Source organism: Maniola jurtina, chromosome 7, assembly GCF_905333055.1.
Source record: "Maniola jurtina chromosome 7, ilManJurt1.1, whole genome shotgun sequence".
Classification (NCBI taxonomy): Eukaryota; Metazoa; Arthropoda; class Insecta; order Lepidoptera; family Nymphalidae; genus Maniola; species Maniola jurtina.
Window position 1 is genome coordinate 7,079,800 of NC_060035.1, and position 27,862 is coordinate 7,107,661.

The following is a 27,862-nucleotide window of genomic DNA, read 5'->3' on the forward strand; positions in this document are numbered from 1 at the left end:
GAAATACTGTAATCGTTTTCAGAGGTTAACGTTTTAAATTCAGCATTGTGATCCTTTCTTCAATACTGTGATAATTTCTATATTTGTATAAATAAGTTATGTATCTACTTATCATCTCAAAGAGGTACTTAAGTCCGGTGTAAAGGATTAAAAAGGTGTGGACGATCAATCAAAAGACAAAGAAGATAACGCGTCTATATCAACGGCAAAAACTTTGTGGAGGCGTCAATAGATGGGCACGTTCAACCGAGCTTTGAAACTACGAACCCGATGTCGCAAATGTCAGCATCACCTTCCAAAACATATTGAACCATTGTAGTAAATACTACAACATAACGCCCACATTCCATGTTTAACAAAAGAGGAAAATCTTTGAATGGAAACTGGAGTAAAATCAGTCCGGTGAGATTAAGTAGATAGGTACCGTTTTTAAATGTATACAGCAAAGTAATTTTATATTGTGTAGTTACGATATATTATGTAACTTACCTACGTTTTAATAAAGCCTAAAGGAAAATATGTAGATTTGTGAGTTTGAACAACAAATGAGAGAATTTGAACTAAAACTATGATTTATTCGATTTATAATGTTATATCGACTTACAACTTTATCACTAGATTTTAAATCTAGGACGGTATGTCGATGTGTAGGTAGATTTCGTTAAATTAAGATACAGTCTTATTGTGTTTTGAATATAAAAACCATATTTACATGTTGTGCCAAAAGAATAACTGTAAAGACGAGTAAGGACATTATATTGCTTCGTGTGGACACCTAGCGGTGCCCGAGTGTCTTTTCGGCAAAGTTTATGGCGTTTTTATCTTGATTTGCTATTATTTTTATCCGTTGTAATGTCTGAGACATGAGAAATAAAATTTGGTAAAAGGTCATTAACATTTTATTTGTCTTACTACAGAAATAACTGGGAAAAAAACGTTTGCGGAAGAATAGGTTTATATGTCAGGTTCATAAATTTTTAAGGATTCGCCCGGAATTTTAACTACAACACATCCGTGTTCACCATAATTTATACGCCTTTCGGATTGTGCTTCGGTGGATTATGTATGGGACTGTTATTTTTTAAAATAATCTGACGTTTATTTTCGTTTTAAATTAGACGTTTTTGCTCTAAGTTTTTGATACGAACCGCTAATACCCTTCCGGCGGCGGCGGCGCGTCCGTGATTCCTGCCAAGTAGGTATTACTTAATTACCTTAGGCAAGAGTAAAATATAAGCATCATTTGGTCAATCGTACTCTAAGACTTCATCGTTGCTTTTCATTAAGAGGGCTCTCTCCGTCACTCGTTTCCACTCGTTTCATACAATCGTAGTTCCAATTTCATTTGAATATTAAGCAATCTAAGTCCATGAAATTTTGCAGACATATTCTAGAAACTAATATCTATGTCTGTGGTTTGCCAGATTTCTGTTAAAATATTCGGTTTCAAAGTTACGCGGTCTTAAAAATTTACATACAAATCTTGGAGGCCCTGTAATTTTAAAACTACATATTTTTAGAAAAATCTAAAACACCACAGACACAGATATTAGTTTCTAGAATATGTCTGCAAAATTTCATGGACTTTGGTTGCTTAATATTCAAATGAAATTGGAACTACGATTGTATGAAACGAGTGGAAACGAGTGACGGAGAGAGCCCTGTTAAGCATGTTTGCTGTCAAGCGCAAGCCTATGTCACAATTTAAAAAAAAGAGATTTAAACTTGTTAGATTTTATTCTAATAGTCAGGTTTAATTAAAGAGAAGAAAACTTTGCAAAGGTGGAATTAAGCTTGAGCGCCTCTCACAGGTAACTGACAAAAGTATTAAGTCGAACATCTGGTTACTTACTAGAGCTTTTCTCGTAAATAGTACTTCACGGAAATAAACTTATACTTTAAAACACCCTTTGCACTACCATTTCATCACTCTACCACAGTGTACAGGGTAGTGTGGTGGATGGTAGTGCAAAGTGGGTCACTGTAAAAATGTTGAGTTTAAAACCAGTAGGTAATTTCTCCCTACTACTATGTAACCTATTATATTTTACTATAGGGATCGGGCTCAGTAAATTGTAAAAACATTGTAAAATGAGTATTTTTAATATGATTATCATTTTGCATATTGGTATAATTTTACAAAGGATTAGGTCTTAATTATATTCTCAAAAGTTCAATACTGCAAGCATTCAGTGTCAATACTCAACCACCTACTTTGATATTCACTTAGATTTTAAGCGAAGCACGCCATAATTTTATACGGATGCATGATCTTATCTCGGGTTCCCTCATAAAGAGGGCAGCGACTTGAAAGAGCTACCCATGCAAGTTTCGTTTTTTAGTCAAATTGTATAACCGATAACAGACGTTCAGGGAAAAAATCTCTAAGGATATTTTATTCCAAAGAGATATCCGTTTTATAAAGCTAATTACCATAACATTTATTTTAAACTAAACGAAACATCAAAACCTGTAGACTTCAGTATCGGGCTCTGATGGAGTTTCATCAATATCGTATTCTAAATGTATAATTTTTTCAACGTTTTCATTAAAAGTGACTACAGATTTCCTTGGTGTTGTTACTGTCACTTCACCGTATTCATCTTCGCCCAAATCATCAGTATTATCTTTCAGTTTATCGATCGATTGTATTATGATTGGTTGTTGAGGATCAGCTGTAATATTGATTAAAGTTTCTTGTGCTTTTGTGATAGATTCATCTTCTTCTACTTTGTTTGTCTCATTCTTTGGAGGGTGAACTGTTATTTCCGGAAGTGGAGCGTCAAGCATTTCTTGCAGTCTCCTTTCGCTTCTTTTGAGTTCCTCAATATCAAGTCTTGGTTTGGGTGGGGTTTCAACTTTAGGAATCGGCTCGGTTTCAATACTAGTAGTCAAGCTGTTTGCATCACTAAATTTTTCATAGTTTTGCTTCTTTCTCCTGTGACATACGAATAAAAAAAGTTAAATTAAAACATTCTATGTAAATTAATATTGTAGGAATAAAAGTTATATAACATAGTGACTTAAATTACCATTCTAGTAAAAACCATATAGTGGCTGCTACAATTAGTATAAAAAGTACCACAGCTAGAGTTATAGTTGCGGCTAACAATGCGGTGTGTTGTCCTGGAACTGAGCATATCTCTAGGCCTTCCAGATGATCTTCTAACGATGTAACTCGGACTGAGTTTGCCGAAACTACGTTATCTAAATCACTGAAATGAAAATGAGGTTAGCGTTTTTATATTAAAAATATTTATGCTTGTCTGTCTGTCTGTTTATTACCTATGCGTTCGCGCATCTTTCATTTGAATGAGTTGAAACTTTGTACATTTGTCGTTGACACTTCCGTCAAGGTTCTAATATAGTATCATCAACGTATGATAAGTGGCTCGCGAGTTGCCTTGCAGCACGTGCTGGGCACTAGCTAGTTATTAACAAAACGAATCAATCTGACATATATATTTGCAACAACATCATTTGTTTAATGTTCCATGCATTTTTTTTTCTTTTTTAGAACACAAATTCAACTGTACCTATCAAATAGTAGGTAAGTATTTAGATACTAAAAAAATTAAACAAGGAATTATTTTAAAATGCCTAAACACTTGACTTATCGAATAAGTGAGAAGATACACCTGATTATTACCTCGTTAGTTTGTCAACACTGACTAGTTGGCTTCCGGATATACCGTACACAAATAATTGCAAAGATGCACCAGATGTGTTCGCTGTTTCTCGTTTTCTTCTTGAAGGCTCTTCGGTTTCTTCATTAATATCAGAGATTACGACTGTTCTTAATATTTTGACATCGTAACCAACCAACTTGCTCAGGTTACTCAAAATGGAATTTTCATCATGTAAGAAAGCATTCCGAACTGTTATTACTGCTATTTGATTTCTTTCCAATAATTTGACCTGCAAAATGACAATTTACTACAAAAAGTCACTGAGATGGACATAAATAAGTACGGTGGAAGAGTTAGTGTACGACTGCTGTTCTTTCTTGTGCTGATTCGAAACGCCCCACCGAGCGTACTGGGAATAAAATTTATTGACACTTTTAGCCAAATGGTCTTCGTGCTGACACTATGTTGACAGATATCACAACACTAACATTTAGTTCCGAGTACGCTCACATGACGCTCAAGCGTCATTCAGTGCCAAAACAGTGAAAATCAAGTTGCTTCAAAAACGGGTTGGCAATGCTAAAGGTGCATTTAAACATCAGATACATTATTTGTTTTTAAAACACGTGTCATACATGTTTTTGACTTGGCAGTAAATAAATAATTTATGTAAACAGTTAAGGTCAGCAGGTTAACTTTTTTAAACAATATTTATTGGATTTGAACACATATTTTCTTACAGTTACCATCTTACAGTTCTTTAAGTTCATAAATACGGGTTACCTGGGAGAGATCACTCTAGTGATTGTTTTGCCCTTTGTATAATATTAAGTGTATTATTTATTCTGTTTTTGTAATTTTGTAACAATAAAGATGTTTAAATAAATAAATATATATATATATTTTTTTAATAACTTTGTTTCATATTTGGATAGTGTCACTCCAGTTTAATGCATAGATATCAAATATCCTTATAGTATCTATCATATTTGTGATTGATTTTGAAAAAGAAGGTGATTAGATATTCACCGTGATTACGATGTCATATGTTTATTTTATTTCATATGAAGAATAGCGTATACGTCTTAGCAAACATACTGATAAAGACAACACTTTAATCCTATCAACTTCTGTGGCTTTTGTTTATTCGGTCCACAGATTGCCATTTTGGTTACATTCTTATACACGCTTCTCACGTATTACATACTGACTTTTCCATGTAATACCTACCCACATTGACTAACTTCCTACAATTCGCGTAATTTTTCCAATTCTTACAGTCAATATTGAACTAAGTTCATTAATATAACAGAAATAGAGACGAATCAAGAAAGTCTTTTTTCGCTAGTAGAAATGCATGCTTGATCTATATAATTTCTTTGATGACTTCAAACGTCATAATATTAGGTATTTATCAAACATTTGCAATGTGCGATCAGCATTAACTTTCTACGATGCTATCGCAACTCTACTACACATTCTCTTTGTTAAACCATGTCAAAGTTTTCCTGGCTTTTTAATATCTTTTGCCTTTGACCACGTCCGTCTCAGAATAATTTTAACTTAAGATTACAATATTTTTTTGGGTCCGTTCGGGGTCACAGTGACGCATATTATGTTTAGAATCTTTTAGCATAAAACAAGATTCTTAACTTTTAAAAGATTATAATTTTGTTAGCTTATGTGACTATACCGCTAGAAACTGGTCCAGTTTAGGTACATAGGTAGGACATTTGAAATGTGAATATTCTGGCTTTGTTAAAATTTCATTCAAGAGAAATTGACTAACTTTTATCTAGACTTTAATTCAAATTGACTATATTTTGTGAACGCGCAATAGCTGCGCAATTATCAGTTATTTATTATATTGTGTTGATATAACTTGCATACTTTTGCATATTCGATGTGTGATAAATTGATAAATCCTTGAAGTTTTCAAATACATCTAATATACAAATTATCGTATCGTAATATATGGACTAGTAATTATTTACAAAGATAAACAAAAAGTTGTTAAAAACAATCTTATAAAAATTGTTGTAATAATTTAATAATAATATGTTTATAATGTGAAATGAATCTTATTCCCTAACACAGTTTTTTAGAAATAGGAATGTTGGGTAACTTATTAAATAATAATTATCTTTTTGATTCGGCTGTATGAAATATCTAAACTAAATTACTACATTGACTAAATTAAAAGTAGTGCTATCTTTTTCACAACTTATTTGGGGAAAACCATGACATAAAGTTCTGTTAATACTTAAGATTAGAGGGGTTCAAGCGAACTAAGAATTATTATGCGTTGACTGGCGTTATAAATGCATATTCGCATTATTTATTTCTATTTGAGTGGAAGTTGTGCAATATTAATTAAGTAAACAATATTTTACCACAATATCCAAAGTGCCGTTTAACCCTTTGCCATTTTGATCGATAGCATATACCGTGAGGCGGGAGTTATCAGTTAGTAATGCGTTATTCTGGACATGTACGTAGCCCGTGGTCGCCGCAATGGCTAGATTTTCCTCTTCGCTCCAGTATATTAAAGCTGCGTTTTCTCCTATATCAGCATCTGTTGCCTGAATACAAATACTTAATAATTACAATTACTTAATAATTAATGCTTACAATACGAATATTTTATGTAAGAGTTACAATACAGAATATATTAACATAAGTTAATATATTCTTCATCAGCAGCCATTATGCGTCCACTGTTGGACATATGCCATTTTGAAGTAGCACCAACGTTGACTATCCACGGTCGTTCGCATCCAATCGATGCCAACCAAATTTTTTCTAACAGTTAAACAACAGTTAAATGACTCATACATTATAGTCAGACATTGAACATGTCGTATAAGCGATAAGCCATTAGTATAAACCGCCCAACATATGAACCTAAAGATAATACCTATCTTAGTTACTACAGCCTATCTGATTTTAATGGAATTTGATATAGAACAGCTTGCATTTAGGACATCGAAATGACTATTTTTACCTCGGGAAATCAAAGAGTTTCAGTTTCAGGATTTTCGAAATTCTAAATCAATGCAGACAAAGTATCCAGCATTAAGTAGTATTAAATGAATAAAATTAAAATATACATATATGATGAACAAAATCAAGTATTTTGCATTTTTTGCACGAATTATCAAGGACATTGAAATACTTTTGTCTTGGCGCTGTTTTCCGAAAAGTTTAAATAGGTCTAAGTTTTGTATTCTGAGCACAATGGTGGCATGCAGCTTTATTTTTCGTTCCTTGCTCGTTCAAATTCAAATAATATTTTAGTGAACTTACAGTAGGTATTCATAAGAAAGTTTGTACATATTTTGACACCACAAAGCAGATTTATGAGCAGAATTGTAAATATTTACACTAACAGACGCGTATTACTTATATTATTTGCATTGCCACCAAAGGAGGTTAAGAGCCGTGAAAATTTGGCTTTGTTTACATTACGAATACATTTTTGTTTTTTTTAATTTTTTGACATACTTTTGTATGATTTAATGCTTTTTTTTTGGCAAAACTAGTACGTTTTACGCTAACTTACATGGAAAACTATTCAGCTGTTGTACTTAGATGTCTTAATTTATCTAAATACTTTTCTTATCAGTTTACCTTTAATTCAATCAAAGCTCGTGGCAATATAGTGTTCTCGAGTTCAGGTATGGGGTATCCTACATAAATTGGTTCGTCCTCCTTTCCTACAAATATCGGCGGATTGTCGTTAATATCTTCGACGATTAGATTCACCACGCTCCGCCTGGCATTGTACGTAATTGTATCAGCAAGAACCCAGTTACTAGAGCCGTAGGTATAAGGATCTAGTACTGATCTAGTTTCTGTAGCTAATGATCGCTTGACAATGCCTCTCTCGTCATCATTGTCACAGTGAAGTATGAGCTCTACTTGAATCTGAGATAATATCATAAAGGCAATTGATTTGTGTTCTCGGTCAATGGCCCTAGCATGCAAGCCTCTATTATCCACGTACAGCCATGATTGATCTTCGGGCCAGATGCTTGTTATTGTGTACCAACAATCTTCATTTTGGGTTTGGTTTAGTACGATTAAGTTAAGGTGTGGCTCTTCTTCAACTCTCTCTAAAATGATTAACGGTGGAAGGCCAGCTTCCGTGCTGCATTCTGGCAAAGCATCTACTCGCAAAATCACCTGAAGATGAAGACAAGGAATATTAAAATTTTCAATAATTCATATGGGAACATTTTTTATTCTGTAGTGTTTTAAAAATAGTGGTGTAACAGGCATTTGAAAAATGTTCAAAACGAGGTAAATAGTGTACACCTTTTTAAATAAAAATTACTGTTTGTCTGTTCGTTGCCTATGTCCTACCTAGTGTTCGCGCATCGTTCATCTGATTGAGTTGAAACTTTGTACAGTTGCTGTTGACATTTCCGTGATGGTTTCTGACGTAGTAGGTAGGTACCATCAACTTACAATAAGTAGCGCAAATAGCAATGCAAGCATGCCGGGCATTATCCGATTAAAAAAAAAAATCTAATTTAAATAATTAACTTGTTGTGTGTAAATTATATAAGTAACTTGTCTAGTGCAGGTTTTGCCGAAACTGGACTATTCTCTCTCATACTATTTTGAATGTAATTTTTCTGTACATATAAACACAGTTAAACACAACTGAACAGGTTTTATTAAATCAAAGTTGAAGGATCTTTAATTACCTCCAAATAAACAAAGGCGTAGTGTTAATATTTAAATGTATAATTAATTAGTATGCCACTTAGGTCCAGTTGCGTGAAAGATGGTTAAAATTACCTCACTATACTGGACTAAGAGCCATTGAGTGCCAGAGCTTCGTTATTTTATAAAAGCTGAAAGATTATCTGCGTATTGTCCAGAACACGGGAAGAAACGATCAGCGACTATGAAGTTTGGATCATGATGGCTTTGGGAGATAACAGGTAACGAAGGTGTAAAAAGTCTTACGTCAAAGTATACAGTCAATTTTTTTAATATTTTCTTCTGAATAGTATTAGAAATCACAACATGCATTGCCAGACACTTAGTAGATATCGTGGCAACTTCCTGCCAGACACGCTTAAGAGGGGCCTCTCCGTCACTCGCTCCATACAAATGTAATTCCAATTTCATTTGAATATTAAGCAACCAAAGTCCATGAAACTTTGCAGACATATTCTAGAAACTAATATCTATGCCTGTAGTTTTCCAAATTTCTGTTAAAATATTCGGTTTCAAAGTTACGATGTCTTAAAAATTCACATACAAATCTTTGAACCCTTGTAATTTAAAAACTACATATTTTTAGAAAAATCTAAAACACCAGAGGCACAGATATTAGTTTCTAAAATATGGACTTTGGTTGCTTAATATTCTAATGAAATTGGAACTACGATTGTATGGAGTAAATAACGGAGAGAGCCCTGTTAACAATTGTATGTGTATCGGGTCGGTGTGTGCGTAAAATGTAAAGTGGAAATCGGCTAAATCTGGAGATGTTTTTTTATTAATTTTTAGGGTTCCGTATCACAAAGGTGCTAACCTGCCCCTATTACTAAGCCTCCGATGTCCGTCCGTCCGTCTGTCTGTCAGCCTGTATCTCGTCAACCGTAATAGGCAGAAAGTTGAAATTTTCACAGAATGTGTATTTCTATTTTCGCTATAACAACAAATAATAAAAAATTCTTAACGGCCGCTATAAAAATATAAAAAAAAAACAAAAAGTTTTATTTCTTGTACGATGATACCACATACGGAACCCTACGTGAGCGAGCCTGACTTGCTCTTGACCGGTTTTTCAGATAACATCTCAATTTTTATGGGATTTTAGTCCGAAACAGCCACGCTTGGTGGGGATATTAGATTTCAAACTCACCTGAGCTGTCGCAGATACTTGACTAGTTTCAGCCGTTGCAATAACTTTGAAATTATATATTCCCTTATCTAATGAGATCAATAATAGAATTTCACCCTCGGCATTAATCGAAACACGCTCTTGAAGATCTGAAAAATATTTTTTGTTTTGTATCTAAACCTATTTAAATTATGTGACTAAATGTGTGTGAATTATGTGAATCATGACTAAAATGTCAACTTCCTATTACGTCTCTACTTTTAATAAATAGGTAATAATATGAACTGGTAATGCTTTCATGTGAAACATAGGAATAAATGGCAGTATGACAGGGGCAAGGTTAATTATTAATTTGTTTAATAAGTAAGTTAGAAAATAGCAAAATTTTTTTCATACCATTTGGGATAATAAATAAACAGCGAAAATACTAAATTGAAAATAATTTGGGGACAGATCAAAAGCCAGGAAAATTACGGGACATTATTAATGATTCTTACTTCATCACCTGTTAAATTTTATTATTTTTAAGACAAGGTAAAAGCTTTAAATAAAAAATGTTATAATATTATGGTTATATTTTGGATGATCATGACTGGAGTTTATTATGAGTAGGTACTTAGATAATCTTGTTTTTTATATTGAAGATTAAATAGGAATACTTTGTACCTCCATTTCTTGGAAGAAAAATGCAGCGTATACCTTATAAATCGACTATACTTAGGAATTTATCTTATCTCTATTACAAACAGCACAATATGTAGGTAGTTACCTACTTAAAATTTTCTTCAACGGATTAATTAACTATGTTTTTGTTTACAACAGCCTATGGGTATGGTCTATGACAACAGCTTATTTATTTGGGGTAAATAATTCCTACTTACTAAGTGCCACTTTTTTATTAGTAATAAAATACTTGTTAAAACAATAATTATAAAGTTCAAGCATTTATGTTTTTGGTAGTTTGCTAAATAGCGTAATGTATTGTTTGTTATTTGTAACATAAACGCCTTTGTTTTTATTTTAGCAAAGAATCTTATTATACTCAAGGCTGAACAGTAAGAACACCGCAAGAATTTAATAGACAAGTTGACTTGCCCCAGCTTCGCACAAATGGGCTGACCCATAAAGGAACTAAGAAAATGCGAATGTTTCTTTCATCCGCGAAGATTTAGGTTTTTAAAAATTCCGTGAGAACTGTTTGATTTTTCAGGATATAAAGTAGGTAATTGTGTACGTGTCTGCGGGATATACTAAACGTCGAAATTGGTAGAGCGGATGAGCCGTAAAAAGGTAACAGACAGACCAACACAATTTGTATTATATTATCCATATAAATTTTTATGTAATCACCTTTTTCGTAAAATATTATGAATGATGTTGATCATGTAATAAGATGTATTCCTATTCTGGATGATGAAGTTGTTTTTTTTTTTGTATGCTGTGTAAAGAAGAAGAAACTTAGTAGATTTCATTGAAATCCACTAAGAAATTTAAAAGTTGTAAGCAAAAAAACAGACAAACAAAAAGGCAAAAAGATTGCAAGTTGGTTTTTAATTATTTATACACGAGAATATTAATTACAACGATAAATAAAAATATTATAAATAATATTTGGACAGTTACTTTAGATTGCGACATAAATCTTTCACTACTTCCAAAATGGGGAAATTCTCAATGCGGCGAATGATTTTAGAATAAGACTTACCACCTACTACAGTAATAGAATACAGCACAGATTCTCCATTGCTCACAGTAGCTTTTACCCTTCCGACCGAGCCAGTTTGATTTATATCAGCCCATAGAAAATATGATGGTGAGCCGAACGAAACTATTGGGAGGCTGGCATCTGGGTAGCAATAACAATAAATAACTTGAAATAACACCTTAACTGAGCAGCTGAGCTGGCTAGCAAAACAGTGTACCTATTGCCCGAAATAAAAATTTACAGGAGGAGCAAAAAACTGAATGAAAGCTTCTGAAACTTCATTGTAATTAAAACGTTTTGAATTTTAGCGCAGTTTTGGGTCGTTTAGCTTGGAAATAAATTCAGATTTGTATTCAGTGGATCAAATACGTCCGGATTAAAAAAACGTATTTTGATCAGAAGTGTAATAAATAATTACCCTATTTTGTTTGCTAGCTCTTAAATTTTAGAATGATGACTTTCGATACAAAACATTATTTTTGAAATAAAAAATTGTAACTGGTATTGTATTTCAAGACACTAATTATGTTTACAGTATCTCTAAGAGGTTGGAGCTTTGGAGCCTTCTGTTAGGAGTAGGAGAACTAATTCTGTGTCAGACGATACCGCTCTTCCATAACAATCAGCATAATCATGCATAAGCTATACCTAATTTTGCTAGGCCACGCATTTTGAAAAAAATGCGTGCCCACTAAAGCGGATCAATGTCCAATCTTACTAAAAAGCTCTTTTGAATACGCCAAAAACTAGTTTTAATAACTACAAAATATTTTAGTTTTTGCTATAAACTAATTAAATAACGATACTATTAAATCGTCGTGATATCGATCAATAAAATTGTTTTGAGTATAGATGATTAGTTTTAGATAAAGTTGTTAGTCGATTTAGCATCTAAATCGGATTTTAGTATAGAAATATTTATCACAAAATTTATTGCTTATTAATGAACAAAATAGCGAAACATTTCTGAACTAAATTAACAAGTCTAAAAGTTAGTGCTATCCTTTTCATAATATTTCCTGAAGTAACGAAAAGTAGTTTCTTTTAAACCTGAAAACTTGTGTACCTACCTACCAAAAAATAGATAACACTGTATAAAATCTATTATATAAGTATCTGTATATAAGTATTAATTTTATATTCAACTACACTTATTTACCTGAAGGCATCACATCTAAGATTAGAACTGCATAGGCGCTGTCTGCTTGTAAAGTAAGCACTATATAAGTTAGGTTTTCAGGAAAGACTGCTGATAAGATTACGTCTACTGTAACGTAACCGTTGGCTACGTTTGCTTCGAATAACGTTGCAAGTTCTGAAAAATGACTAAAAAGTTAATTATTTTGATATAAGATTATAAGTTATTTATGAAATAACTTTTACAATAATTATAATTACCTTCAGTGATATTGATGTTTGAACCAGTAAAACCTGTCAATCTAATAGTTTCGTGAGATATAACGCTACCTTTGAGATTCCCGTTGTATAGAACTTTATCAAACGATACACTGGTATCAATGTCAGAATCTGTAAATTGATTAAAAACGTTACAAATATGGCTATGGGAAAATAAGATGAACTTAATACTTTATATTATTGTTATACGAGAGCGGTAAGTTTAACCTTATCGTCAGTGCATCATACGACGTTTTTCAATACAAATGTGAGAAAACAGGTAAATAAAGTTTTAAAAACCAAAAGAATATTTTTTGCGATTTGCGCTTCATTCAAAATATAGGGGGGGAGTTAATTTCATTTTGTTTTCTTCCTCATTATTTGAATCCATACTTGAATCACTCATACTCAAGTAAAAAAGGAAAACAATACACAAAATACTTTGCTAAAATTTCAAAATAGCTGTACTTACTAAAATGCTCCATGTGAATAATAAAACTTTTGCTAGAAAACTTTTTTGAAATAATAATTAGTTATAGATTTACCGAATTTAAAAAGGCTTCAGTTTAAAAATCTTTAAAAAATTGCACTAGTGTTGTAAATTTAACTTACAAGCCATTGTTTTTTAGCATTGAAAGTGTATTTTATGAGCATCTGTATTGAAAATAAACTTTACTTATGTACCTGAAGGCGTGACATCTAAAATTAGAACTGCATTAGCACTGTCTGCTTGTAAGGTAAGCACTATATGAGTTAGGTTTTCAGGAAAGACTGCTGATAAGATTACGTCTACTGTAACGTAACCGTTGGCTATGTTTGCTTCAAATAACGTTGCAAGTTCTGAAAAATGTCTAAAAAGTTAGTTATTTTGATATAACATGATAAATTATTTATGAAATAACTTTACAATAATTATAATTACCTCCAGTGATATTGATGTTTGGACCAGTAAAACCTGTCAATCTAATAGTTTCGTGAGATATAACGTCACCTTTGAGATTCCCGTTATATAGAACTTTATCAAACGATACACTGGTATTAATGTCAGAATCTGTAAATTGATTAAAAACATTATAAGTATGGGATAGTAAGATTAAATAAAATAAACTTTACACTAGTGTACCTGAAGGTGTAACAGCTATAATTAGAACTGCATTGGCGCTATCTGCTTGTAAAGTAAGCACTATATAAGTTAGGTTTTCAGGAAAGACTGCTGAAAAGCTTACGACTACTGTGACATAACTGTTGGCGGCATTTGCTTCGAATAAAGTTGCAAGTTCTGAAAAATGTACATAATGTTAGTTATTCTTGTATAGAATTGTAAGTCGTATTTCATAAAATAACTCTTAATCATAATAACCTCCAGTAATATTGATAGTTGAACCAGTAAAACCTGTCAGTCTAATGGTTTCGTGAGATAAAACGCCACTTTTGAGATTCCCGTTATATAGAACTTTATCAAACGATACACTGGTATCAATATCAGAATCTGTAAATTGATAAAAAAACGTTATAAGTATGGAATATTCAGATGCAAATAAACTTTACACTTATGTAATTTGTACCTGAAGGCGTCACATATATAATTAGAAATGCATTGGCGCTATCTGCTTGTAAATTAAGCACTATATGAGTTAGGTTTTCAGGAAAGACTGCTGATAAGATTACGTCTACTGTAACGTAACCGTTGGCTAAGTTTGCTTCGAATAACGTCGCAAGTTCTGAAAAATGGCTAAAAAGTTATTTTTTTTATAAATGATTGCAAGCAATTTATGAAATAACTCTTACAATAATTATAATTTACCTCCAGTAATATTGATAGTTGAACCAGTAAAACCTGTCAGTCTAATGGTTTCGTGAGATATAACGCCACTTTTGAGATTCCCGTTATATAGAATTTTATCAAACGATACACTGGTATCAATGTCAGAATCTGTAAATTGATTAAAAATGTCATAAGTATAGGATGATAAGATTTAAAATAAACAAACTTATGTTAATGTACCTGAAGGCGTCACATCTATAATTAGAACTGCATTGGCGCTGTCTGCTTGTAAAGTAAGTACTATATAAGTTAGGTTTTCAGGAAAGACTGCTGAAGAACCTACGACTACTGTGACGTAACCGTTGGCGGCGTTTGCTTTGAATGAAGTCGCAAGTTCTAAAAAATGTACAAAATTTTAATTATTCTTGTATAAGATTGTAAGCCATTTATTAAATAACTCTTTTAATAGTAATCATAATAACCTCCAGTAATATTTATGTTTGAACCAGTAAAACCTGTCAATCTAATAGTTTCGTGAGATATAACGCCACCTTTGAGATTCCCATTATATAGAATTTTATCAAACGATACACTGGTATCAATGTCAGAATCTGTAAATTGATAAAAAATGTTATCAGTATGAGATATTAAGATTTAAATAAACTTTACACTACTTATGTAATATGTACCTGAAGGCGTCACATCTATAATTAGATATGCATTAGCGCTGTCTGCTTGTAAAGTAAGCACTATATAAGTAAGGTTTTCAGGAAATACTGCTGAATAGATTACGTCTACTATAACGTAACCGTTAGCTGCATTTGCTTCAAATGACGTTGCAAGTTCTGAAAAATGTCTACAAAGTTATTTTTTTTTATAAATAATTGCAAGCAATTTATGAAATAACTCTTACAATAATTATAATTTACCTCCAGTGATATTGATGTTTGAACCAGTAAAACCTGTCAATCTAATTATTTCGTGAGATATAACGCCACCTTTGAGATTCCCGTTATATAGAATTTTATCAAACGATACACTTGTATCAATGTCAGAATCTGTAAATTGATTAAAAATGTCATAAGTATAGGATGATAAAATTTAAAATAAACAAACTTATGTTAATGTACCTGAAGGCGTCACATCTATAATAAGAACTGCATTAGCGCTGTCTGCTTGTAAAGTAAGCACTATATAAGTTAGGTTTTCAGGAAAGACTGCTGAAAAACCTACGACTACTGTGACGTAATCGTTGGCGGCGTTTGCTTTGAATGAAGTCGCAAGTTCTGAAAAATGTACAAAATATTAACTATTCTTGTATAAAATTGTAAGCCATTTATTAAATAACTCTTTTAATAGTAATCATAATTACCTCCAGTAATATTAATGTTTGAACCAGTAAAACCTGTCAATCTAATAGTTTCGTGAGATATAACGCCACCTTTGAGATTCCCGTTATATAGAACTTTATCAAAGGATGCACTGGTATCAATATCAGAATCTGTAAATGATAAAAAACATTATAAGTAGGTACATATTATTAACAATTTTTTATTTCGTTTTATTTATTAAATGGCTATCAATTATAATACTAGATATTACTGAGTAAATATACATAATTATTCAGAAAGAAAACAACACACAATATTATAAAAACATCATACTTTTATTATACATGCGAAAGTGTGTTAATGAAAATACCACTGGTTCGGCATTATTTTGACGATTCAAAAGCACTTGTAAAAGCTTCATTGAATAAAAATATTTTGAATTTGAATTTGTGTTTTTTTGTTTCTTTGTCCTTCGTTCACGCCCTAACTAAGCACACGACCAATCAATCGACGTGATATGGAGACAATTGAAAGGACGAAAGACCTGTAGGTTATTATCTGTATATTATAAGCTTTTTTACTGGTATGACATGCTTCTTGATTTCAAATATAATAGATACTAGCATTAGCTCCCGATTTCACTTTTAATGTCGGCACCAAAATGTTCGATTCAAATATTTCCGTTGGTATTTTAATTTGCTAACTGTAAATTAATATTAGTATTGGTCTAGTTTACTAGCAAGTAATATTTTAGTTGAAATCTAAGAGTTATGTTTTCAGCCATTTATAAAAGTAAATTCACAATTTAGGTATATGAAGAGAGTTTCTCGTCTCGAAGATGCAATTTTCGTAAGTTTGCTGCAACTTGCTCACATGTATCTATCGTACATACTACATAGCCTACTAACGATCTGCTCTAGATTTGCACAGGTGCAATTTAGGTACTAATGTGGTGTCAATGTGAGTATTTTGTTTTATTTCAAAAGAATAAGACAGCATTTTCGATGAATGCTCTCAGTTGGCTTGATTTCTTCCGCAACTTGAACTATATCTACGTATAAACCTTCTTCTTGGATCACTATCTTAAAATCCGTTGCGTAGTTTAAAAGATCTAAGCGAACATAGAGACGGATCACAGACGGCGAAAAGCGACTTGTTTTATACTAGGTAACGATAAGATTTATTAAACCCAACGTGCCACTTATCCGTCTAGTTTTGCTCGTTAAAAATGAACTATTTAAGTAATGAAGAAGCGTTACTTATTTGTGGGTTTAGGTCAAGTAGTGCAATTAAATTATTATTTTTCTACTTAAAGTGAAGACCAAATACCTTTTATTAATGTGATAGATATCGCCGCTCGTCCACCAATAGTGTCAGGTTTTTGGGCTATAATGGTAAAGAGCAAGTGCTGGTTTTCTAAAAGGACTTCATCTGGTAATGGATTTTGGTCGTTAGAAATTAAAGAGACTAAATTTTCATCTTGTAATACAGAAAACCACTGTGCATTATCTGTAACAAAAAAAGAATCCAAAATTTATAGAAATAAATAAAAACACGTGAGTTAATTTTATTTTAGTACCTATATATTATATAAATATTTTACGAAAATTAATAATAATAAAAGCAAGCCTACCTCCTTCTAATGTAAAGGTCACTGTTTTATCGAATCCCAATTTTAAGGCTATTAATTCTGTGAATTCTAGTCCACTGTCTTTCGTATAAGTTCCAGTATAAAAAGCTTTCTCAAATACTGGTATAGTAACTGGAGTATCGGCTGGTATATCAACTATCAATGTAGATATTACTGGTACAGCTCTTTCCCTTGTTGCCTCTATTTCAAGGACTATATATTTATTCTTTTTAAGATCTTCCAATGACACAGTGTCTGATAATTCTATTGAAATCACATTATTGCTATTAGAGATCGTAAAATTTTCAACGGAATCTGAAAAAATAATATATGATATTATTGTAAGGTAGAAATTCTCAATATCGAACTGTTATTTGGAACAACTATTTGTACATGAATAGTTATATTTTCCCTAGATCATAAAAAATGAAATAATGAATAGTAAAATGAATAAGATTTTACATAGTAGAGTTATTTACTTGTTACAAGTATTGTTAAACTGAGAAAAGCATACATTCCTTCAATAGTGCCTATCATTGAGATTCAGCACATAAAAATATAGTGATGCCATTCGGTTAGTTACCGAAGTTATGCAATAACAAATTAGGAGTTAGACTGTTATATTTTGTTGGACGCTTTCGGTGACGTGCCACCTAATATTTATTTATACTTAACTTAATTTTATTTAACTTATATTAAGATACATCCACATTACACATACACTCACACACACATAAACAAGTAATTTAAAAAGTTTTCTAAAAATTCAAACACTGCATACTTCTCAGCCCTTTTGACTTTTCAAGAATTTTATATGTGTGTGTAGTGGCACTTGCGCTATCAAGATGAATATTATGACATATTACTTATCAAAATCGGTTGAGCCGTTGAGTAATTACGAGCGAACTTAGGAACGGTCATAATATGTACATACAGGTTAAACACATGATCCTCTGTTTTTTATTTGACTGACTGACAAATAAAAAATGTATGTAATGTACTATATTTTACAAATTTTTATTATACTGAAGTTCTGAGATATACTTTCCACTATCCTTACCTCCACTTAGCAAAAATTTAGTTTCTGTTGTAAATCCTGATTGAAGAACAATGTTGTCCACAGTCAATTTGTCATCTTTTAATAGACCACGATAGGTATTTTGTGAAAATCGCAGAGTAACAGGTTCGGTTAAATCTGTAATTTTAAAGTAGGTATATCTAAATCAAGTTTTTAATCAATAAGTATATTATTATTAGTATCCCTTGAGTTGATTAAAATATAAAACAATAATAGTTTGAAACAATCAAAATATTATATTCGAAAAATAGGTTATTTAAATAAATTTCATTAAAAACAAACATCAAGAATAAATTGTAGCATACCAAAATATTGGCACCTAATATTTTATCTGTCGCACCAGTTTATTGGGTTAAAATGCTAATGCACGGATAAATCCCTGAAACCCTGCAATGATACGCACTGGAGTCCCTACATCAACGTCAGTCAGGCTTAGACGGATAGAGGGTACAATAATAGCGATCAGCATACCTAAACTGACGCCCGGTTCAATCTATCTCAGTTTGTGGCGTGGCTAATTGAATAAGGTATTTTAATTGAAGTAAATTAAAGCTTTTTTGGTTGTTTACCGCAGCTACTTCTGGCATAAGCTTCATGCATAAGTTGAAGGGTATAGAGAAAATAAGAATAATATTCCTGCTATGCATTATAAATACAGCCAAAACTCTTGTATGCGGTAGGTACCTACTCATATTACGGGGTCTTTTATCTACTAATTTCAACTGGGAAAAAACAAAGTACTTTTGACTATCGGGGACTAAAATATTGATTAAAAATATCTACTTTTTATTAAAAAAATATCGGTTTAAAGTAGTTTTAGTTCAAAAGCACAAAAGTTTATTTTGCTTCACAAAATACGAGAATGATAGCAAGTATTAAAGATAACTGAGTTATGTTAGCAGAGTAAAATGCATTTGTCAATGATATGCTAAAGAATTATGATGCTCGATATGAAGTTATACTTTACCACTCATAACTACCTTGTGGGAATCTGAGTGAAATAGCGGCATTAGCTCCGACAGTCCTAGGTTTCTCGGCCTTCACACTGAATAGCAAAACCTTTTCTTTAAATATCAGATCTTCCGGTATGGTAGATTTTAGTGTCAGCATGACTCGGTTTTCAGCAGAATTTATCGAGAAATACCTTGCATGTTCTGAAAATTGTTAGGTACCCATTATTGAAATCAAGATATAGATATTATCTTATTTTTAAATTATAAATTGAATTAATAGATGTATTTATAGGAATTGAATAAATTACAACTATATTTGGCATAACTATTGGGTTAAATTACTTTCTATGTTTGATAACTTTTTTTACTAAATACATTTTATGTGTTTGAAACAACAAAAACCCCTTACGGTGAAATAAAAATGGAAAATAAAGGCAGGTTGTAATGCATTAAAATTAACCTATGTATATTCACTTTATAGAGAAACAAAGAAAAAAATAAGAGTCATATACACCTAAACAAAAAGTCATATAAATATTTTATCTAGTGGCAATATTACATGATGTGAGGATTTGTTACACTACTTACCTCCATCTAAATCAAAGGTAACTGTATCATCGTAACCCTGTATTAAACTTATAGTTTCAAAATCGATGTTAGTACTGTTTATGTAAGTGCCTTCATAGATATACTTCGAAAAGGCAGGTGTTACGGTATCTTGTTTTATTGTCTCCAGCAAGATGGTCGCCGAGGAAGTTACCGTGTTGTTACCAGATGCACTTAGAAACATTACGAAGAAACTATTTTCTAAAACATTTTCTGGTATCTGTTTCTTCACGTCAAGTGATATTTTGTTCTTCGTAATGTTTAAATTGAAATAATCCACATGATCTATAATAATAATTATGAAATTATTAATTAATAGTTTTGCTTGACGCATTTGATAGAAGCCAAGTTTGTTTTTTTTACTGTGCATATTTTAGTGTGCAATTAGTATTTTGATGGAACACATTTAGTTTGATAATACAGGGATCTATTGGTGTACAGTTAATTCTTGCCCTTAAGGTGGCCCTTCTTACGCGCATTATTTGAAGTAATAGATCTAAAACTATGCCAGATATCAATTTATATGTCCATTATCTATGCCGTCAAAATAATAAATTTGATAAAATTAGATTTCTTTTAAAGTTATGACCCTTGAAAAATCTCTATTTTAGGGCAAATGAGGCAACTTCGTGCGTAAATAATCTATATATTGAAAACTGAAAATTTTGTACACACAATTATGAAAGTTCACACTTTACTTTATAATTATTTCAATTTAAGAGGGCTCTCTCCATCACTCGTTTCATACAATCGTAGTTCCAATTTCATTTGAATATTAAGCAACCAAAGTCCATGAAATTTTGCAAACATATTCTAGAAACTAATATCTAGGTATGTATGTGGTTTTCCAGATTTCTGTTAAAATATTCGGTTTCAAATTTTCATACAAATCTTTGAGCCCCTGTAATTTTAAAGCTACATATTTTTAGAAAAATCTAAAACACCACAGACACAGATATTAGTTTGGTTGCTTAATATTCAAATGAAATTGTAACTACGATTGTATGAAACGAGTGACGGAGAGAGCCCTGTTAAAAAATGTTTTCTTTTGGGAAAAATAGGCGTAATCCCAAACGTCAATTTGAATTTTCACTTTTCGGTTTTTTAGTAAAACTTGTATCTCAAAGAAAATTTATTCACCCGGCCTCTCTCGGGATGAGCTGCGGTTAGAAGGAAAGAGTGACACACACAGATTATGTTATCCCTTATATTTCCTTCATCTGTAGGAAGAGCACTATTTTAGGCTCTACCCACCGACGAATTGTCGGTTCCATGAACGGAGCTCTTAAGAAAATGGTAAAGTTATAATCATGTTTGACTTCGTCTTACCTCCCGTGAGGCTGAAGATAACGTCCGATTCGTAGCCCACGTTCAAAACAATTGTGTCGAGGGTAATGATATTCTCTTCCAAGTTTCCTTTGTATATTAACTTCTCAAAACTCAATTCTCTAGCTGTAATAAGTGTTATTGCAAAAGAAAACGTAATCATAAAAAGTTAGTAATCAGAGAGTAAAAAAAAACAAAACTTCTGTTCTCAATTTAAATAACCTAAATTCTTTGAGAAAGTCAATTCTTTAATTTTAGTTAACTTTAAGAAAGACAGTTAAAAATTTTCAAGAAACTAGGTTAACATTATTAATTCTTCATACTGCAGAAATATTACTATCTACTGCCGTAAAATACACCAACATAGAGTGCGAGCGACGTTCCAAAAAAGAGAAAAAACTATAATGATGTTGAACTTAATTTATTGAATAATCCTCAAAATTCGACAATGTTAATTTTCTGATTTTTATGTATTTTATAAAGACAACGAAGTAACAAATATCCGTGTTGTTTTCTATTGTTGTGGAACTTTTATTTACTTAAATTAAACTATTGGTTTCAGGCAACACCCGATCTGTAAAAATATTACAATAAAATACGAGTAACTAGTAAAAAGTAAAAACTCTTTGAGTAAGTAGTTTTTTATAAACTTCCTACTTTTGGCATGTTCCCAGTATTGCGCTTTCAAAAAACAGGCAGGTAGGTATATGGCGTGATTTAGCTTCTAACTGTCTACCTACTCTATTTTCTCACAAATAAAGGTATTGAAAAATGTAGTATGATATTATTATAAAGCGATAAGATAATATTCTATTCTATTCTATTACTAATAGACGATGCTAAAACTTCGCCCATAGCTCGAGTTTATAACGTCAACTCGTTTGAAAAACCTACTTACTGCTCTTGTATCACAATTTACTGATAATTGTTGTTTTGCCATTGTAATATTATTATCATAACTTTTATTACCTTTAGGTAAAGAAACCTGTACTACAGTGTTAGCTCCCACAGTCCTGGGCTTTGTGGCACGTACAGAAACCAATATGTTTCGCTCTGCGAAGAGTTCTGCCGGTAAAGACGACAAAGACAGCGAGATGTTGGGTCCGTCTTCTTTTTTTTCAAAGAGGGTAGAATACTCTGAAATAATAAATAGTGGTATGCAGTGTGACCTTTTCAGAGGTTCTAAGTAACTCAGGTCTAATATAGTTGGAAGTTTCAGCTGTGCAGGCTAGTTACCATCCTGTTGGCAAAGACAGACCGGTAGATAAGCGATTTTAGGCTTCCGCGCACAAATCATAGTTTATTATGGATTTAATAAGTACCTTATTTCTAAAATAGCGTACTTTCTTGTTATAATAACATCGTTTCCTACTTCACTATGTAAAAATTAATTAAACATTATTATTGTTGTTATTTTTTTTATCGATGAATACAATACTAGATAACATTGTATTAATTGATAAAATTTTATGTAGCATATAACAGCATAGCATGTTGGGTGTGTGATAAAATTTTAGTATGGCACATATTTTTGGTATTCCTTTGAGTTCAAGGATTTTTACGTGGCCAGGTTAGTCCGCATCCATCTTAGACTCCATCATCACTTACCACCAGGTGAGATTGCAGTCAAGGGCTAACTTGTATCTGAATAAAATAATAAGCTTTACATTGTATGAAGACGCTTTAGTAAATGTTTCATTGATTTTTCAAACAGATGTGCACTGCGCTATTACATACTAACTTTACACTTACCTCCTTCTAGTGTAAAAGTAACCGTATTATCAAAGCCTTGTATTAAAATGATTTGCTCAAGGTTTAACCCAGTTGCGTGATCGTAGCTTCCAGAATAAAGGTTTTTTTCGAAGACAGGGGTGGTGATATCGTCTTTTATTATCTCCAATGTAACTATGGTAGTGGCAGTTCTATTTGAAGCAGTAGTGGCAGTTACTTGTAGGTTAATGAAATTGTTTCCTTTTACAATACTATCACTTAAGGGGTTCATGGATATTGCGATAATATTTCCACTAACGCTGGCTTTGAAGTAAGAGTTATAATCTGAAAGAATGAACTAATTTTATAGTTTGAAAAAAGAAATTAAACCTTATGAACATATTTATATGATTTACAAAATACATAGTGTAAAGTAATATTAATTTAATAGTTATTTTTACCGCTTATAATGTCGACGGTAATAGTCGTATCTTCATATCCTTGCTTTAGTTTTAAATTTTCGAGATTTAATTTATTATCTTCGATAGATCCTTCGTATACCCCAGCTTCGAATTGTAGCTCAATAGCTGAAAATTTAAAACAGTTTTTATAAAAATGCCAATTTGATGCTAAATTCAGACTGATAGCTTGATAATACGTAAAAGTTGAATGCAAAGGAAACAGCAGAAGGACAGTCTGCAGTTATTGAAACTATGTTTGTGTAAATAAAACAACAACTTTCGACACGAAAGTAAAAACCTAGCAAAAATTCGAGGTCAAAGTCCTTGCCATAGACTTTTCCCTTTCGTGAAGTATCTGTTTCAATGTTGGTGGCATTACAGCAATTCAAATGGTGACGAATAAAAAAGACTACGCAGACGATTTGCTAGCGTTCTCTCTAAGTCCAAACGTCCAATGCTCTTGGTCTCTTGTAGGGATTGCCACAGATCTTGGGCTTATATTATGTATGTATGTGTCCCAGAAACTCACTAGAGATTGTCCATTATCTATCATTACCATGTATGGAGGGAGTCTTCCAAAATAGCACTTTTCGGTATGGAGTCGTTTCCAGCACCTCGGATTTTCAAAGTACTAAAGTCTTCTTAGTTATGTGGCTCCTCCACTGCCACTTCATCTCTGCGACTCAAGCTATTTATTGCAGAGATACGTATCTCTTCAACAAGCTCTCTCCATTACTCTACGCTGAGTAATTCTGAGCTTTTTGATCAGTATCATAAATGGCAATTTAACCTAAGGTAAAAATCCATAAATGTCGACCTCCGAGGACTATCCTCTATTGCTTTTTGAAAATATTTTTTACCTTTAGGTAACTCCACAACAACCGTAGCAGTGGCACCGCTTGTATATGTTCGCTCTGCCTTCACAACGAGAAGGATTTGGCCCTCTTTATACAATTCAACAGGTACTGGAGCCTTTATCTTAAAAGTAACTTCGTTGGCATATGGGGCAAGTTCAAAATACTGCGAATGTTCTGTAAATAAAATACGTTATGATAATTCGATCGCTTGTGATTCGGTAAGTTTTTTTATGTCATCTAGTAGGTACAGTAGTTATAGAGTGCTTATAAAACAATAAAATAAAGATAATTTTTCACAGATTAAACAAAGGGACGTTATCTACATAATATTACCAATAAACTGTTAAAATATTTATCTACGCTCTAAAGTTTTTTGAAATTACTACTCGTAACAAGACAAAATTTAAAAACGATACCCAAATTTTGATGAATAATATTGGTTTCGAATTCGACGTTTCGGTTCATCATATTTTTTTAACATAGGGTAGAAAGCATAAGCGTAACGTTGCACACAATATCAAAATTAAAATGTCATATCTAAAAATACTGTACTAATTAGAGATTATGTACAACAAAATTAGCATTGTAACACGAATTACTTACGTCCTTCTAAACTGAATACCACTTCTTCGTCAAAACCTTGACGCAAAGAAATGGTATCTTGTAAAATGAGTTCATTCTCAGATGTATAAGTGGCTAAATAAAAGGGTAGTGAAAAAATTGGTTCATCAGGAAAGTTAAACTCGGTATCAGCTACAACTTTCACAGTGGCGGTTGCTGTTCTTCTTGGGTCGCCAGTTCGGTCTACATCCTGGAAAGATTAAGTAAATTGAGACATTTTTATGAAGAAATCACATACAAAGTCGTAGAAATTAGTGATAATAATCACATATTTAACATAAGTAATAGAAGAAATTTACCGTAGCAGTTACAGTGAGAATAATTGGCTCAGGTATTGATCTGATGAACGTTGTAGTTCGCAAAGCTGCTTTGAATTCTTTGGGGATAGTAGATGTATTGTCGTACGTGATTTGAAATAGTGTACTTCCTGAAAGCTCAAAGTCAATTCTCTGCGTCGTTAAATCAATGTCTCTGACAATTATATCATCCACACAGTTGGTGATCAGAAAGCCTGGTGGTATTGGTGGTGCAATGATAAACTCGTAAGTGTTGGACGGTCTGAATTGTGGGTCGTTGTTGTTTGTATCATTGATGCGTATTTCAAACACCTGAGAAATAGAAGAAGAATGTAAGAAGAGTTCTTGTTGTGTTCGTTACTTTATTTTACAACGCAAAACCTCTCAGCAACAATGGTGCAACTAAGGGTCAAAACACAAAACTGCGATGCAATGTTGCATCGTTAAAATCTGAAAACTCACACGAGTCGCTTCGCAAAAGCTTCGGAATTGATTTGCAACGCGTATTCTTTCGGTGTTACTTCGTTACTTAATAATAACAGAAGTTCAACATCTTTTTGCGATCCATGACACTTGCACTGGCAAAAACTACCTCCAGTGCCTGTTCACGATTCCTGAATGAATGACTTGTTTGGTTATCCAAACCATGAAAGCAAGATGCCTTGCGGAGTGAAATCGCATCGCAATTTGCATCGCAGTTTCTTTTGAATTGCGAATTCAACTCGTATCGCGACGCAATCCAGTTTTGTGTTTCGACCTACTAGCAGGGTTGGCATTTTTTGAATAAATGTTGGAAACAAGTGTGTTTTACAATGTGTTTTTTATTAAAATAAGTTTTAAACATTCTTAAAAGTAAAAAATCTTTTGCTTTGCTGTTTTTTCCAGCCCTGGCCCAACATGGCTGTTGTGCGGTTGCGACGCGATTTGGATGTCAATATATCGGCGCAGTTGCGGATCGTCTACTTGAAGCCTTACGTTATTTGTTAATAATATAATAAGTAGAATTAGAATTAAATATTATGATTGTTTTGGTCAGTCACTCACAAAACGATTTGTACCGCCACCGGTGCATCTAAAAGTTATCGTAAATCCCATAGACATCGCTGTTTCGTATTCCTCATAGTTTTTAAATGCATCGTTAGTAGAAACGATCAGCCTAGAATCCGTATGCGATATAGTCACGTAGGGTCCATTGTTTAGTCCCTCTGTATATTCTATGTCCTGTATACCTGTAAAATGTAATTTTAATATCATAATAAATCAAAAATAATGAGCATATCTATATAAGGAATCTTGAAAGGAACCTAATGCTACAGAGTTATCAAAGCCATTTCTTGTAACATTTTATGGACAGATGTTTTTCGCGAATACAACACAATAATGATAAAGGACCGTGAAGGACCGTGAGAAGGAGGAACAGTGGCCTAGTTGGTCGAAGGCGCTTCGGGCGTGATACCCAGGGGAGACGCAGGTTCGAATCCTGTTGGTACCGCAATTTTTGATATACTTATTTTTAAAATGATTAAAATAAACAATAGTTTGAAACATATAACCAATTTGTCCTGTATTAACAATCATCGATTTTACGTATAATATCCTCTACCCTGTAGAAAAAACTGCGAAGACTGACCGTCAATATTTGATGTAGATCTATCCCAAATATTGCCTCTAAATGTATCAAGTATAGATTCGGAAGCAGCTACAAACCAATCTATGCCATCGATTGCACAGCCTGAAATATAAATAATAAGTATTTTGTAATTAGGTATGATCTTGTATTGCAACACATTAAAAGTCAAAATCTTTTAGGGCCGGCGCACATAAATTATGGCGGAGCGCGGCGGAACGCAGCGCAGAGCATGCCCGCGAAGTTTTCTAATCGCGTGACACATTACGCGAATTTCTACCAGAGAGCACGCGCGGGACTGTGCGTGGATGCGCGAGTATCCGCACGGATGCAAAATTGATTTTAGGTATTATTTCAATGAGGACAATGTCGATAATATTTTGACTGTGAAAAATGCTCTGCGCTGCGCTCCGCCATATGTGCGCCGGCCCTTATTGTTTAGAATGTCTATAGCTAAGACTTTTCAATATCTATAGTAGGATTTAACAACTAAATAGGTATATGTGAGGGGGATAATGGTTGTTTGTTATGCTATTTTAAACTAAAGATACGAGGGTTTTAAATGGTCTGAAAAGAAAAACGGTAAACAATGCGGTAAAATCCCGAGATATAGCAATTGTACTCACCATTTGCAGGTACTGACATAGACACAAGACCACTTAAAAGTAACCAAAGAAAAGTGTTTTCCATTTTATCATTTATTTATTTTCATGTTAACCAGCGCACTAAACACTACTTCTTACGTTGATATAGTTAAATAATTTTCGATTCTTTTATTCGAGGCAATTTACCGTATAATGTAAATGTACCTGTAATGGTAGTAATGTACCTCAATGTAGTCTATCAAAACACAACAGTTATTGTAGGGGCGCAAACAAAACTGAATGTCCACTATCATGTCCTTATTTAGATAATGATGATGACGATGATTAACCGGCTATGTATCGATTGTTATCTTTGCGAGGAAATATGATAAAGTCATTATCTTTCACATAATAATGAGCGATAA

General features: G+C 32.7%; 1 protein-coding gene across 18 annotated transcripts; it reads right to left on the minus strand.

The window, feature by feature from the left end:
• Nucleotides 1-2,096: 2,096 nt before the first annotated feature.
• Nucleotides 2,097-27,851, minus strand: LOC123867224 (protocadherin Fat 1-like). 18 transcript variants are annotated; one of them, XM_045909164.1, is made up of 36 exons: nt 27,480-27,850; nt 26,857-26,958; nt 26,271-26,455; nt 25,230-25,538; nt 24,913-25,120; nt 24,313-24,483; nt 23,453-23,578; nt 23,034-23,336; nt 22,251-22,418; nt 21,285-21,407; nt 19,938-20,240; nt 19,377-19,550; nt 18,379-18,513; nt 17,322-17,633; nt 17,018-17,197; nt 15,730-15,858; nt 15,488-15,643; nt 15,287-15,415; nt 15,047-15,202; nt 14,840-14,968; nt 14,598-14,753; nt 14,397-14,525; nt 14,158-14,313; nt 13,953-14,081; nt 13,716-13,871; nt 13,515-13,643; nt 13,277-13,432; nt 12,596-12,724; nt 12,357-12,512; nt 11,198-11,338; nt 9,514-9,641; nt 7,260-7,814; nt 6,023-6,211; nt 3,650-3,918; nt 3,033-3,215; nt 2,097-2,938 (listed from the first exon to the last, which is right to left on the minus strand). In XM_045909164.1, exons 1-36 carry the CDS (start codon nt 27,541-27,543, stop codon nt 2,464-2,466), a joined length of 6,798 nt encoding a protein of 2,265 aa, XP_045765120.1. In that variant the 5' UTR covers nt 27,544-27,850; the 3' UTR covers nt 2,097-2,463. The 18 variants fall into 18 exon arrangements, with proteins under 18 accessions (XP_045765120.1, XP_045765125.1, XP_045765124.1 ...); XM_045909169.1 differs by lacking the exons at nt 12,596-12,724; nt 13,277-13,432 and having other exon boundaries at nt 27,480-27,851; XM_045909168.1 differs by lacking the exons at nt 12,357-12,512; nt 12,596-12,724 and having other exon boundaries at nt 27,480-27,851.
• Between the last annotated feature and the right edge of the window lie 11 nt (nt 27,852-27,862).

Bases quoted from the DNA above. Each gene is read 5' to 3' on its own strand.
- LOC123867224 (XM_045909164.1), bottom strand. From the start codon at position 27,543: ATGGAAAACACTTTTCTTTGGTTACTTTTAAGTGGTCTTGTGTCTATG. The intron at 17,634-18,378 runs GTAAGGATAGTG...TTATTTTTTCAG, and splicing joins TAAATTTTTGCTAAGTGGAG to ATTCCGTTGAAAATTTTACG. The intron at 13,433-13,514 runs GTAATTATAATT...GACATTTTTCAG, and splicing joins AAACATCAATATCACTGGAG to AACTTGCAACGTTATTTGAA.